General features: G+C 57.5%; 1 protein-coding gene across 1 annotated transcript; it reads right to left on the reverse strand.

The window, feature by feature from the left end:
• Positions 1-2,775: 2,775 nt before the first annotated feature.
• On the reverse strand, positions 2,776-3,473 carry LOC128056104 (60S ribosomal protein L10a-like). Its single transcript, XM_052648789.1, has one exon. It carries the CDS (start codon positions 3,463-3,465, stop codon positions 2,812-2,814), a length of 654 nt encoding a protein of 217 aa, XP_052504749.1. The 5' UTR covers positions 3,466-3,473; the 3' UTR covers positions 2,776-2,811.
• Positions 3,474-14,303: the final 10,830 nt, after the last annotated feature.

Genomic DNA, 14,303 nt, shown 5'->3' on the forward strand with positions numbered 1-14,303 from the left:
GTAGGTGCTTCATGGCAGACAGAAGCCCTTCCTCGTCCGTCACCTTCGCTTCACCCTAGAGAAAGCTGGAGACGGCGGGGGAGGCGGCAGGGCCTCCATCGCAGAGGAGGCAGCTCAGGCCTTCGCTGCACCCCGACTGCGGCCCTGGCTTTGGGTCCCTTGCGGGGATGATCTGCTTGGCACCGGGGCCCAGGCCTGCACCCCACCCCCGCCCCTCCCAGAGCCCTGATCAGCGCGTCTCTTGGGTTCCATGATCGGCTTCCCACATCTCTAGCTGCTGCTCAGCCTCTGTGTCATGATCCACCCCCACCATTTCCTGCAACACCCCAAAGAAGGAGGTGAAGCTGAAGCCTCAACACTTTGGCCACCTGATGCGAAGAGCTGACTCATTGGAAAAGACCCTGATGCTGAGAAAGACTGAGAGGAGGAGGAGAAGGGGACGACAGAGGATGAGATGGTTGGATGGCATCACTGACTCGATGGACATGAGTGTGAGCAAGCTCCAGGAGACGGTGATGGACAGGGAGGCCTGGCGACTGCAGTCCGCGGAATCGCAAAGAGTCGGACACGACTGAGCAATGAACGACGGCGGCCAGGGAGTTGAAGGCAAGGGTCTCGGTGGCCCTGGGCCCTGGAGACTCCCTTTCCAGTGGTGCTTCTTAGCCAGCATCTTGGGAGCCAGCATCTTGGAAAGCAGCATCTTGGAAAGCAGCTTGCCCGTTTTCAGGCTTGAGAGAACCGAGGGGCAGGGAGACAGAACCACGGACGCTCTGACCTCCCTTCCGGCTCCCTGTCACCCCCAGGCCTTGGGCTCCCCAGGGCTCTGAGAGCCGAGCCCTCAGGGTGTTGTTGCTTGAAGACTCCTTCATTCTGGGTGCACGGCCTCCCTGCCCCTCCCAGGGCTGAGGCATCCGAAGGCTGCCTGGGGCAGAGGTGGTCTTGGCACCTGCCTCCTCTCCCTCCCCACCACCCTCGCTGCCCCAGAAGAAGCCAGGCTGTGGTTGGACGTCCCTCCTTCTACCCAGGGCACAGCCAGGAGCCCACTCTCTCTACCTGGCAAGCCCAGTGCTGGAGAGATGCTCTCACTTCCTGGAGATTGCTGCACCTCCATTGTGGACCGCTGATCTGGGGAGGACCGCATGTCCCTCCCGGAGGCCCTCAGAGACGTGCCTCTCTGGCAGCTGAGAAGATGCAGCTTCAGAACCCGAAGGCTCACCCGGATTTCTCTCGCTCCAGGGGCCATGGCGGGACCCCCTGCATGAAGCATTTCCCAAAGCTATTCCTTGGCACCCGAGGCCCAAGAGGATTCCTGGGACACAGCTGGTCTCATCTTTTCACCACTGACCCATCGTGAGCCCCGTGAGCAGCTGTCCCTGTGCAGGAGGAAAGCCAAGGGGTCTTAGAGGAAGCGGGATCACGTGAGCACTGGCGTCCAGGCAGGAAGAAGCTGCTGACCCCACGCCAGCTGCTCCGGGGGGCGGGATGACTGAGCAGCATATTTGGGGAGGATGCAGAGATGTCAGGGTGTCGTGTGACAAGAGATGTAAGCAACGCGAGCTCAGCTCATACACACACACACACACACACACACACACATCCAGACACACACACACACATCCATACACACACATATTCACACACACACACATTCACACACACACACACATCCACACATTAACACATACACATACACACACACATCCAAACACACACACACACATCCACACACACACATCCACACACACATATTCACACACACACATCCAAACACACACACACATACACACACACACATCCAAACACACACACACACACTCACACACACACATACACACACACCCAAACACACACACACATACACACACACACATCCAAACACACACACACACTCACACACATACACATATACACACACATGCACACATTCACACACACATCCACACATACATATACACATTCATACATATACACACAGATACATGCACACACACAACATACACATATGCACGTCCATATACACACAAACACACACATCCATATACACACCCACACACACACATGTACACACACACACACTTATGCACATGCATGCACACACATATACACACCCCCACACGCACACGGTAGAACAAGCCTGGGACAGAGCTCTGAAGACAGCCACCCCGGGAGGCGGAGGGAGGCAGGTGGGGTGAAGGGCTGTGATCACAGGCTGTAGCACGGGCCCCCCACGGGGCATTGATGCCTGCCCTCCAGGTCTAGTGGCGCAGGTCACAGGATTAAAGGAAATGTGCACAGTCTGGGGAGGACCAGCCGACGGTGCCCACCTAGGTCCATGGCAGCTCCCGCGATGCTCTCTGCTGGGCGGGGTGACCGGCCTTTGCTTCGTCTGTCCACTGGGCCCATGTTTCCTCCACACACGACTTTCATAGTCATGAGGACGCTGTGCAGCTTGAGGCCTGCAGCCCTGCCTGGCACGGGGGCTGGGGGGAGTCCCAGGATTGGGCTGCCCCTGCCCTCTGGCCCACCCCTGCCCCTCGGCCCGTCAGGCTGGGTCCCCCAACCCCCTCCCGGGGCAGAGCAGGATCAGCTTCCTGGCGCCCTGGCTAATGGGGGCCCGTTGTCCATGATGCGAAGGGAAACCCTCCCCTTGCTGACCGTCGGGGCCTGGGATCTGGGGGCCACATGCCTCACTCAAGAGCAGGCAGGCTGATGGCTGCAGCCTTGAAATGGAAATAGTGACCTACACGCTCCAGGAAGCAAGGAGAGGGTTGTTTTTTTTTGATGGTTTAGTATGGTTTATTAAGCTGTGCCTTAGTACAGACGCTGGGGCTTGCCCATGGTGCTCTTAATATACAAGGCCCTGACGTTCTGCCAGTTTTTCTTGAGCAATGATACCAGGAAGTTGACAGCTAAGTGGATGTTGTACACAAGCTCATCATCTGTCATCTTCACGTGACCAACAGCCACTGCCAGACACAGCACCTTCTTCATCTGGAACTTGATCGTGGACTTCACTTCATCAACTTTAGCCACCATGTTCTCATTGTGGGTCAGCAAGGAAGGGAACTTGCCAGGCTTGTTCAGGCCTGGGCCCAGGATTCGGGGGATCTGCTTGATCAGAGACTCTGAAGCCAAAAATGCATCATATTTCTTGGCCAGCTTCTTGACCAGTTTCTTATTCTTGTTGAGTTTTTTCAGTGCCTCGATGTCCATGTGGGGGATATCCACAGCCTTGGCCTCATCACAATGCTGCTGGTCCCCTAAGACACACACGGAGAACTTGGGGTGGGGAGTGGACTTAAGCCTGACGGTGCCCGAGAAACGTTTGTCCTTCTGAGGGTCATAGTTCTTCAGGCTGATCTGAAGCTCCACCATCTCCAAAAACTTTCTGCGCTTGAGCTGGTTCCCGTGCAGGACTTCCCGCACCGCCTCGTAGAGGGTGTCGCGGGAGACTTTGCTGCTCATAGTTCCCTACGCCGCGATAACCGGAAAAGAGGAGGAGAGGGGTTTGCAGCCACCTTCCCCTCTAGAGCCGGGCCTGCACCATTGAAAGCCCTGTGAAGGGCACTTGTTCCCAGAACATCTGACAGACTGACCGTCTCATCTCTGCGCCCGCTGCCCTGGCTGATGGTCCCAGAAAGGTTCACACACGAGGCGGTGCCGGGCTACAGCAGGTCCTGGGAGGGAGGGGCAGGCTCTAAGGGTGAAGTGGGACAAGCGCTCCCGGGAGGGGACCCTGGGAGGCTCAGGGTGCTGGGTGGCCTCTGCTCAGAGCAGAAGGAGAACCACCAGTTGTGGGAGCAAAGGCAGGAAGCAGGTGGAGCTGCAGATTCTGGGACATGTGCCCAGACTCCACAGGAACCAGGCTGCGGGCCTGGAGGTGAGGGCAGGGCGTCAGTCCTGGGGTCTCTGTCGGGACAGCACGTCTGTGCCCTGGGCCCCTCCCACATGACTCAGCAAAGACGCTCAGTGTGATCCTCAAACCCCAAGACTGTGTAAACTCAGCTTGTTGGCTTGGAAACGCCTCTTCCAGAGGCTCTCGTTTGGAGACACTGATGGGGCCTGGAAACCTGCATTCCACAGGCAGATGGTGATGCTGGAGTCCCCAGGTCACACGCTGAGAAGCACCAGCTCGGGGGTCGGATCCCTGCTGAGTGTTTTGCCTGTGATGAGCAGGTGTCTGTTCTGCAGCCAGCCAAGTGCTGGGAGCTGCGGGGACCCAGAGATCACTGTCCACAGGAGTCCTTTTCATGCAAAATGATTTGTATAATTAATTTGATGCAAAATTCTGCAAAAGGCAAAATTACAGGGATGAGAAGAGATTAGAAGTGGTCAGTCAGTTCAGTTCAGTTCAGTCACTCAACCGTGTCCACCTCTTTGCGACCCCATGGACTGCAGCACACCAGGCTTCCCTGTCCATTACCAATTCCCAGAGTCCACTCAAACTCATGTCCATTGAGTTGGTGATGCCATCCAACCGTCTAATCCTCTGTCGTCCCCTTCTCCTCCTGCCTTCAATCTTTCCCAGCGTCAGGGTATTTTCAAATGAGTCAGTTCTTCATAGGTGGCCAAAATATTGGAGTTTCAGCTTCAGCATCAGTCCTTCCAATGAATATTCATAGTCCTTCCAATGACTATTCAGGACTGATTTCCTTTAGGATGGACTGGTTGATCTCCTTGCAGTCCAAGAGACTCTGAAGGGTCTTCTCCAAAAGATGGAGTCTTCTCCAAAAGTTCAAAAGCATCAGCTCTTCGTGTCCTTGTGGATGCGCGGGCCTGGGGCCCACGTGGCCTCCACAGCTTTCGGGACAGGGTGCCACGTGGGGGCACAGGGAGGGCTGAGGGAGGTGGAAGGCCAGGCCTGCCTGACCCCTCTCCTGGGCTGCCTCCCACCAAGGACCGTCTCAGGAAGGGGAAGGAGTCTTCCTGTCTCGCTGCCCTCCTTCTGCAGAAAGGATCCTTGGGGAAAGGTGCTGAGCCGGCCCCCAAGGAGCCCTGGCCACCCCGCAGGCCTCCCCCCGGGCCAGCAGGTCACCTGGGTGTGCCCCCCACCCAGCACACAGCCTCACAGCATCTACGCGGCAGCAAAAACGGTTGAAATGTCCTGGGTACCCAGTGATGAGGGGCTGTGGGCCCCAGAGCCCCAAGAGCTGCCTCCCACAGACCTACACGGAGCCCCCGGGGCATGTGCGTCCACAAAACGGCCTTGATCCACCCCAAGAGGGCTGCCCAATGACTCGGAGTGTGTGGGGGGTTCTGGAACCTTCTCACCCCTCCTCCTGGGCCTCTGCGGCACCTGGGGGGTGGGGTTGAGCTTGAGACCTGAGGCTGCTCAAGCCTCAGATTCAACTCCGCTGCTCCTGACCTCAAATCCATGCCCCCTAGCCACACGCTGCCCCCACCTCGCCCGCGGGCGTGTGTGTGTGTGCACGCACATGTGCTCACACCTGCGGGTGGATGTGGGCACAGACGCTCAATCTGCCAAGTCTGACCCCCCACAGGCGACCACCTTTGCCCCCACGTGCCCTCAGGACCCACCAGGGGCGGGACGCTGAGCCAGCCTCCACCCCGGGCAGCAGGCGGGCGGTGCTCCAGGCCCCCAGATCCCTCGCGCGCCCACATCTCCCCGCCTTACTGGGCTGTTACTCCAAAGACTGGTGCCTGTCACTCTGTGGGGCCCCTGGAGCCAGGTTCCCTCCCTGCGCTGAGAGCCAGGCCCACCTCTCACCGCCTTCACTGCCCTTCCAGAAGCTTCTAGAAGACTGTGTCCCTGACTCCCCTCCGAGAAAGCCTCCTGCCAGGAGCGCACTCCTGAGAGGTGACAGTCCTTTGGAAATGGCACGAAAGGCCTGCGGCGGTCTGGAGAGAGTGACCCGCACCTCACAGACCCCACAGCAGGGAGGATGCCTCTCAGGACCAGGGGGGAAGGCACAGGGGGTTGCAGGTCAACCTGCCAAGGGGAAGCCTCCCCGCATGGCTTGGAGGGTCTTCCCCCGTCCTCAGACCCCCTGGGCCCAGCTGGGCACACAGCAGGCAGGCTGGGGTGGCTGAGCTATTAACAAAGAAGATGAAGGCAGCGGGCCGTTTTGGGGTGAGGTCTGGCCAGAAAAGAGCAAGATCCTTGTGAAAAAGGGTAGTTTACTTGAGAACTGGGTTGTTAAAGCGTTAGAATCTTCGTTTGTGTGAAACGAAGGTGCCAATAAACAGGCGTTTCTTTCTCCAACTGGTTTCGGCAGGAACGCAAGATGCTCCTCCAAGGATGAGGTCCTCTGGGCTCCCGCGTGCTCACCTTGCTCCTGGCAGCCGGCCCGGGGCTGCCCCGCGGGGCTGACCCCCTTCCTTCTCGCCAGTGAGGATGTTCCGAGATCTCACTTGCTGAGATCCACCCTCCACCAGACCGCCTGCACTTGACTGTCATAAAAGGTACCTAACGAACGTGAGCCCGCCATCGTGACCGCGTTCACGTGCACAGCGTGGGCACCAAGCCCGTTCAGCCACCATCACCGTCATCTCCAGAGCTGTCTCCCGGCCCCGCACTGACACTCTGTCCCTCGAAACACTAGCCCCCGTCCCCTCCCCCAGCTCCCCGCCCTCCCACCTGCTTCCTGTCTCTGCGGAACTGCCTCTTCCGGGTGCTTCATATCCGTGGATCCTACAGTCTTTGTTTTTCTGAGGCTGAATTATTTCACGCAGCACAATGGCCTGGGGGCTCATCCGCGCTCCGATCTGGCTCGGGGTTTCCTTTCCTTTCTCGGTTGAATGTATCCCAGCGTACGGACGGACCACATCTCATTCAGCCGCTCATTCCTTGACGGACCCTTGGGTTGCTTCTACCTTTTAGCGGTTGTGAATAAGGCCCTGTAGACACGGGTGCGCAAATATCCACTCAAGACCCTGCTGCGACTCAGAAGTGAGCTTCCAGGATCACGCAGTGGTTTGACTCCTGGTTTTCTGAGGAAGCCCCGTGCTTTCCCCGCAGCAGCTGCACCATCGCGCCTGCGCAGGGCACCAGCGACCTCGTTTCTCCACGTGCTGCCTGACACGCGTTGTTTGCTGCCTTTTTCGGGTAACAGTTACCCACATGTGTGTGTTAGCATTTTTGGCATTACACACTGATTCTTTTACTCCTCAAAAATGGGAAAATAATAACTTTCTATTTTGCAATGATTCCCATGTAAGGATGAGGAAATCGGGGGCAGAAGGACTAAGTTCTGTACTCCATGTCTTGTGGCTGGTGTGCCCAAGCCAGGGCCCACTCTGGTCTGCAGGGGACACCTCATTTCTCACCGAGGATGCCCTCGATCTTGTCAAACACATCTGTGAGTAAGTGAACGAATGATGGATGGGTGAACGGGGAATGAATGAATGAGAGGCAGCATGTGTGGGGACTGACCAGTGGTCACCGTGGGGCATGGCTGGTGATTCCTCCTGGGGGAGGCTCAGTTGTTAAAAGGGGTCCCGGGAGGACCCTCAAGAGCACCAGGAAGGAGGGGTGCAGAGAGTAGACGCTCTGCTTTGCAAGAAGGGAGCAAACCCACCTCCGTGGCTTTGGGCAGCCGGAGCCAGACCGTCACAGAGCCAGGCTAGATCTTCATGGCCAGAGGCTGGGGGAGCCCACCCCCGGTGGGCAGGGGCCCACTGGCAGAGTGGATCTCACTTTCCTCCATGGGGCCCTGGGCTGACTTTTCAGGACAGGTAGGGGAGGCTCCTTGGTGGAAGGAAAAGCAAGAGACAGCTCTTTGATCAATAAATGAATTAGTCGACGCTGATTTGCAAGCCTCCCAGCCTCCATTTGCCTGGCGGACATTAATCAGTTCTGCTGGCTGCCTAGTCCCGCTCAGGCTGGGTAGGCGGAGGGAGGCATACCGTCGTGAGGGAAGATGAGACGCTACCCGTCTCCAGAGTGGGTTGTGCCCAAAGCCCCGTGCACCCCATCCCCTGGGCGTGGGCACGTTTGCCTTTGGCATGAGCTCTAGGGCACCTGCCTCGGGCGGCCTGGCCCTCGGCCTAGGTGCCGTCACAGGCTTCCTCAGCCAGCGGGCTTTCCAGGGGCCCCTCCCTGCCCAAGAGTTTGGCGTGTTCAGCCCGTGCTCCGTGTGCCACCTGGGAGCCTGTCGCACCGAGCACAGGGCAAGGACGGAGTGAAAGGGCCAGGGCAGCTCCAGCTGACCCAGCGTGGGAGCCGGCACTGCGGGGAAGTGAGCAGCGGTGGCTGCACTGCCCTCTCCCCCTGGGAGGTGGGCACAAGCGCATGCTTACGCACACACTCAGGCCTGCCATGCTCACACACACGCACGGCTGTGCGATACCCCACAGACCAGGCGTGTGCTCGTGCCCACACGCATGTACACACACGGGCCTGTGCACACACGCGTGCACACATGTGCACACACGGTATCCTGAGTCATCTGGCTGCACCCCCAGGGCACGCCTGGCCTTCTCACATCCCAGGACTTGGACTCCTGCGCCCTTCCAAGCTGGCCAGTCGCCTGCAGTCCTGACTGTGGGCTTCAGGCTTGGACAAGGACGCCCTCCAACTTCCACGTCGGGTCCCTGTGGGCCCTGGGGCCATGCAGTGCTGCGACCCCTCGCCAGGAAGGCCCTCTGGTTTCGGGAAAGACGCTGCAGGGGGATGCTAGCCAGGGTGGGTTGGAGGAGGGGTCTGGTGGCCCTGGGAGCCTGGCCGGCTCTCAAGATTCTGAGATTCTAATCTAAACATGGGCCTCAAGCCCATTCACGTAAATCTCGAAGGTTCCATCCCACCCCAGACCACACTGAGCAGATGGCACCAGGCAGCTGGTCTGGGAAGGCAAGGAGTCAGAGGGGGATGGCAACCAGGGCTACACACACCCGAATATGCACACGCACACATGTGTGTGTGCATGCACGCACACAAGTGTACACACGTGTGTGCACACAAGCACACAGTGCACAACACATGCGTGCACACATGCGTGTGTGCACACATGCATACGCACGTGCATGTGCTCACATGCACATGTGTGTGTGCACACATACACATGCATGCACACACATGTGCACACACTCATATGCACTCTCGTGTGGTCTCTGTGAGGTCTCAGCGGTTAATCTTCCTGAGCACCCACTCTGTACCAGGCACTGTTCCAGGCACTTCCTAAGCCTTAACTCACCAAACAGTTCTGAGCGACCAGGAGGCATCGTGGCTCAAGGTCAAGAAACAGTCCGTGGCCGGGACGTGAACTCAGCCCGCCCACCCAAGTCAGAGCTGCCGGAAAGGGGAGGGCTGGAGTTCTCCGCTGGCCTGGGGGAGGGGGCAGGGGCGGGGAGGGTGCTGGCCTCTGGGTGCTCTGCTCAGGGTCGGCGTCAGATCCCATCTGGGGCACGGGTCACGGTGCGGGGGGCAGCCAGACTCTGACCCGGGGCCAGGCTAAGCAGAGGAAGAAACGTGAGAAGCCGATAAGGTCATTTGTTCAAGACTCATATTTATTCATTCCAAATTTTAATGAAAGAAGACTCTCATTACGAAATTTTTCAAACATGTCAAATAGAAAGAGTCTGATGAACGTCCATGGACCTGTGGCCCGGGCGCAGCAGCTCTCAGCACACGGCCAGCCTCACTTTATGCAAAGCCCTGCTCCTGGGGAGTGGCCACCCCACCACACTGGAAGGCGGGGGTGCACACACAAGGCCTCAGTGTCCCTTCTCAGGGGCCCTCACCTGCCCTTGCAGATTCTCTCAACGGTCCCGGCCTCACTGACCAGTGGGGCCTCTGTCCCTTTGCCAATTCATGGGGGTTTATACAGGGACTGCCCTCACCCCTGCCCTGAGTTTCTGAGCTGGGGGATTGTCCCCCAAGGAAGAAAGCACTTCCCACCAAGAAGCCTCCATGGGGAAGGGAAGAGGGGCGCTTGACTGTCCCTGGGATTCATCCTGAGTCCTCCCGGCCCCCAGAATGGCTTTTCTCAGCCGAAGCTGAGCTCCTGAAGTGTCAGCGAACTTAATGTGTTTCAATCTGCTGCACTTGTTACTTTTATGCCCAGACTGTCCCGTCATGGACTCAGCGGGGGCCTCTACACCCAGTGTCCTTTTAAAATGCTTTGCTTTCGAAACAACTTCATCCATCTCTCAGGAATCAATTTTCAGTTTGCACAAAGCCGAACTCCAATGGGCACCTGTGGGTCCCAATTTCCACACTCCTTACATCTGACCCTACATTGCATCCCTCTGAATGTCTCGGGCTCTTGGTCCTCCTTCTCCATGGCCTCTGCCAGTGACACAGTCTTCACCGTGTTCTCAAGGGTGAACCCGAGAAGATCCGACCCGAGCTGCCCCAGAACCAGCTCCGTGGTCCCTTGGATGTGGCCCCTGGGAAATGCACAAGGGGCAGACACAACCTCCGTGCGAGCTGAGGGCCCTGGCCTGGCCCACCTGCACCCCTGCAGGGCCTGGTGATTAGAAGTAGGTCAGACCTCTGATGAATGACTTCTGTGTGTCGGTAGAAGGATCACCATTTTGATCCTAGGGTTTTACTCTCAGAACCAGAGCGGCATGGTCTTCTGGGGCTCGCGAGGAGATTCCAGGGTGCCGTCCAGCCGCCTCCTTCCTCCCCTCCTCTCTGTGGACTCCTCCACAGGGGGCTGGTCAGACGGCAGCATCTGCAGCTTTCTCAGGATAAGTGTCCAGAGGCCACTCTCCTCACCCTCTCCCAGGGCCGCTGGGGAAAGCGGGGACACACACGGATGGAGTGCCCCCGCCACCAACAGGGCACAGCCCAGGAGCACTGCTCCCACGGGCTCGGACCCCAAGCGAGCAGAGGCAGCGCCCCCGAGACTCCCAACCCAGAGCTAAGGTCGGAAGTTTCCGGGAAGGTCCTCGAGGGTGTGAGAGCTCCCTGACCACCTCCCCCGACCCCCGAGTCCGCTCCGCGGCTCAGCCTCCCCAGGCGGCAGCCAGAAGAGAAGGGCAGGGGGCCAGGGAGCCCTGCGGGGTGTGTGTCTCAGGTCCCGGGCGGGCCCCAGACGCACCCACCCGCCCCCGACGTGCCTGGGTCAACGTGCAGGAGCCTCTGGCCGCAGCAGAGCCAGACCGCAGCACCCAGATGCACAGGCTCGGTCGAGTCAGTTACGCTGACCATGAGCTCCAGGCCCCCGGTCACAGAGCTTCCACATCCCGGGTGGATTCGCACATTCGGGGCTGGCTCCTTGCTGCCAGAGCCCGGTTCTCCCAGGTGTGTTTCTTTCAGCAGAACATTCAGCGGGCGGGCAGGAGAAAAGCCTCGGTGAACTCCATCACCTTGGAGGTGACGGGTCCGACACAGAAGCCAAGTGCATGGCTCACGGGAGGGTCTGGGAGCCCCCAGGACGGGGGACTGCCATCACATTCAGGGTGAGCCTGCAGGCTTTTGTCTCACGGTCCTACCCTCAGGAGCCAACCCTGAAGGCACCTGGAGCCCAGGCTGACCTTTCATTTAGAAAGATAAGACCACGTCTTCCGCCTGGCTCAGCCACTCTCGCCTTGGGTTGGATGTCCATGAAAGCTCACTCAGAATAAGGCTGACCCTTCCCCCGGGTACGCAAGACTCCGGCCAAGACAGCAGCATTTCCAGATGGTATTTTTCTCAGGTTACCCGGCTATTCAGGGGTCACCAGATGTCGCCGGGTGCCTCGTTCTGCGCAGGGAGCACACGGGGCTGTGCATACCCGCAAGTGAGCGGCAGAGGTGCGTGCGGCACTGGCGAGCATGCTTTTTCTAAAGCTGAAAAGTGCTGGAAGCCGCTGCCTTTCGTTTGTGCCACAGCCCCTCTCTTAAGTGTAATGAAAAATGCATCCACCAGGGAGCTACGGATACGCATGCCTGTAAGTCTGTAGCCTGCTTCAACAAACAGGATGGGAAAAGAGGACAGACTTAAAAATATTTTCATCGCGTTAAACTGGAAAAGTCGGCATTCATTATTCATAAGCAATTCCTTCGAAAAATCTGCCCGCACTGTGCAGCCGCAGAAACGCGTGGGTCCCTTTCTTTCAGCCCGTGCACCACTGAGCTGAGACAGCATATTCGAACTGATGCCCGTGGGTCCCACCGCTTTCCTCTGGAAGCTTTTCCCAGCCCCCCAGGATGGGTTCTGCTGGCTGAGATGCTTCTCCCCAGCTCGCAGGAAACCTCCACTGAATATCTCTCGCCGCTGGGCCAGCATCTCTCTTCCAGGCGCCTTCCCCAAGGGCAGCAGCTTCAATGCCTGCTCAGGGTCTCTCCCAGAGGCAAGGTGGCACAGCCATGGAGGGCGGGTGGACAAGTGTGCCTCCTGCAGAGGATGTATAAAAAAGGGACAGCTGTAGTTAAAAATGGTCTTTTTCTCAGTGTGACTCAAGGCCCTTTGAGCAGAAGCCCAGTCGTCTTGACGCATCACTCGCTTGTGGCCTCACGAGATGCCCCAGGGTCAGCTCGTACGGTTCTGGCTCCCACACAGGACCAGCCCAAAGAACCGAGTCCTTCTGGTGGGAACGCGGTCCACACGGATCACGAGCTGGGCGCAAGATGTAGTCATTCTCTCCAGGCCTTTTCACTCACACGCACGAGAAGATACACCGCGACGTCACCGGATTTTATGTAAGTTATTTCATTGGCTGTGGTTTTTTCTCTTGCATTGATTGTCCTCATCTTAATTGCTTGTCCCACTATGAGTGTGTGCTTCTGCGACACACACATCTAATATTTTCAGAATAACAGCATCAATATTCTCACTGACAGCAGAGAAGCCAGGAGTTTGATCGCTTTGCCTTTTTGTTCATCAGAAGGACACACAAGATACAGCTCGCGAGGTGCACACAGAGTTCCAAAGTTTCCTGAAATAACTTACAGGAGGGCGCACGCAGGGACAACCAGCTCGCTTCCACCAGCCCCTCCCACCAGCCCCTCCCGTTCCAACCCCCCCCCACAGGAAACAGCCATTTAAAACTCGCCCGTGCACGTTACACAATGTAAGGAATGGCGATAGTAAGTGTGTGTATTTGCAAACATTATCTGCATTCCCAGCCCTTTTGCTTAGGTTAAAGGTGGCCTCCACACACCTTTCTTCCTATACCTGTCTTCTTTGCTTCTGACATGTCCCAGTGACCCTGCCGGGTCGCAATGAAGGGACACCTTGATTTCTTTTTAACAGCATGTTCTGCGTTTTATTCCCCTTTCCTTAACTGGCAGTTCGGTGCCGACAGCACTTTATATTCCTGCTAGTGGACTTCCATTGCATCTCGCCAGATTTCCCTCCACGGGGATTATACTGTTTTGCGCTCTTTCCTGGGGCGGCTGTAAGAAAGTACCACGAACCGGGCAGCTCAAGACAACAGCAGCATCTTCTCTTGCAATTCTGTAGGATGACACCATCAAGGTGTGGCAGGGCCCTACACTCTCTGAAATGTGTGGGGGAGAATCTTGCCTTATCTCTTCCAGATTCTGGCATGGCCAGTGACCCTTGGTGCTCCTTTGCTTGTAGACATGAGACTCCAGTCTCTGCCTCCACCATCGCCTGGCAACTCCTTCCTGGGGTCTCTCTCCTGTTCTTAAAAGGACAACAGTCATGTAAGGCTGTGGCCGCCCTAGGGATCTCATCTTGACCACCTCTGTGAAGGCCCATTGGGGGCACATCCCCAGGGATCAGGACTCAGGACTGCGGTCTCTATTTGGGGGACCCCATTAAAACCCAAACATATTCCTGCCAGCAACCACTGCAGATGCCAGCTCGCCCACGGTCTCACCAGGAGAGCAGGCGGTCACACTTTCAGAACTGTTCAACCCGGTGACTGGGAAAGGGCATCTCCTTACCATTGTCGTTGGCGTCTCTTGCTCGGACGGTAAATGTGGCTGAGCATCTCTTCATGTGTTTAAGGGACATTTGCATTTCTCCTCGGAATGACAGAAACGTTTTCTTGACGTTTCTGAGCCTTCTCAGAAGAGCCAGGCCTTCTAGTCACTAGGCACATAACCAGGAACAAGACAGAGAGGAGCTCCCGTCTTTACTGAGCTTGCTCTGCCGTGGAGAAAAGAGGATAAGCAGACAGTAAAACCCGCGGTCTGCCAGCTTCCTGCTGTAACAGTCACCACTACGTCGGCGGCTTGTAAGCACACACGCTTGTTCTCTTACGGCCCTGGAGGGCAGAAGTCTGGGGTGCGTCTCATCAGGCTAAGGCCCAAATGTGGGCAGGGCTGAGTCTCTTCAGGGACTCCAGGGAGAGTCGCTCCCAGCCTTTTCAGGATCCGGTGCAGCCCTCCAACGTCCGGCGCCCTTTGACATCAACCCGACTCCTCTCAGGAGACCATTGTGTGCA

Source organism: Budorcas taxicolor, chromosome 11 (genome assembly GCF_023091745.1).
Source record: "Budorcas taxicolor isolate Tak-1 chromosome 11, Takin1.1, whole genome shotgun sequence".
In the NCBI taxonomy this organism is placed as follows: Eukaryota; Metazoa; Chordata; class Mammalia; order Artiodactyla; family Bovidae; genus Budorcas; species Budorcas taxicolor.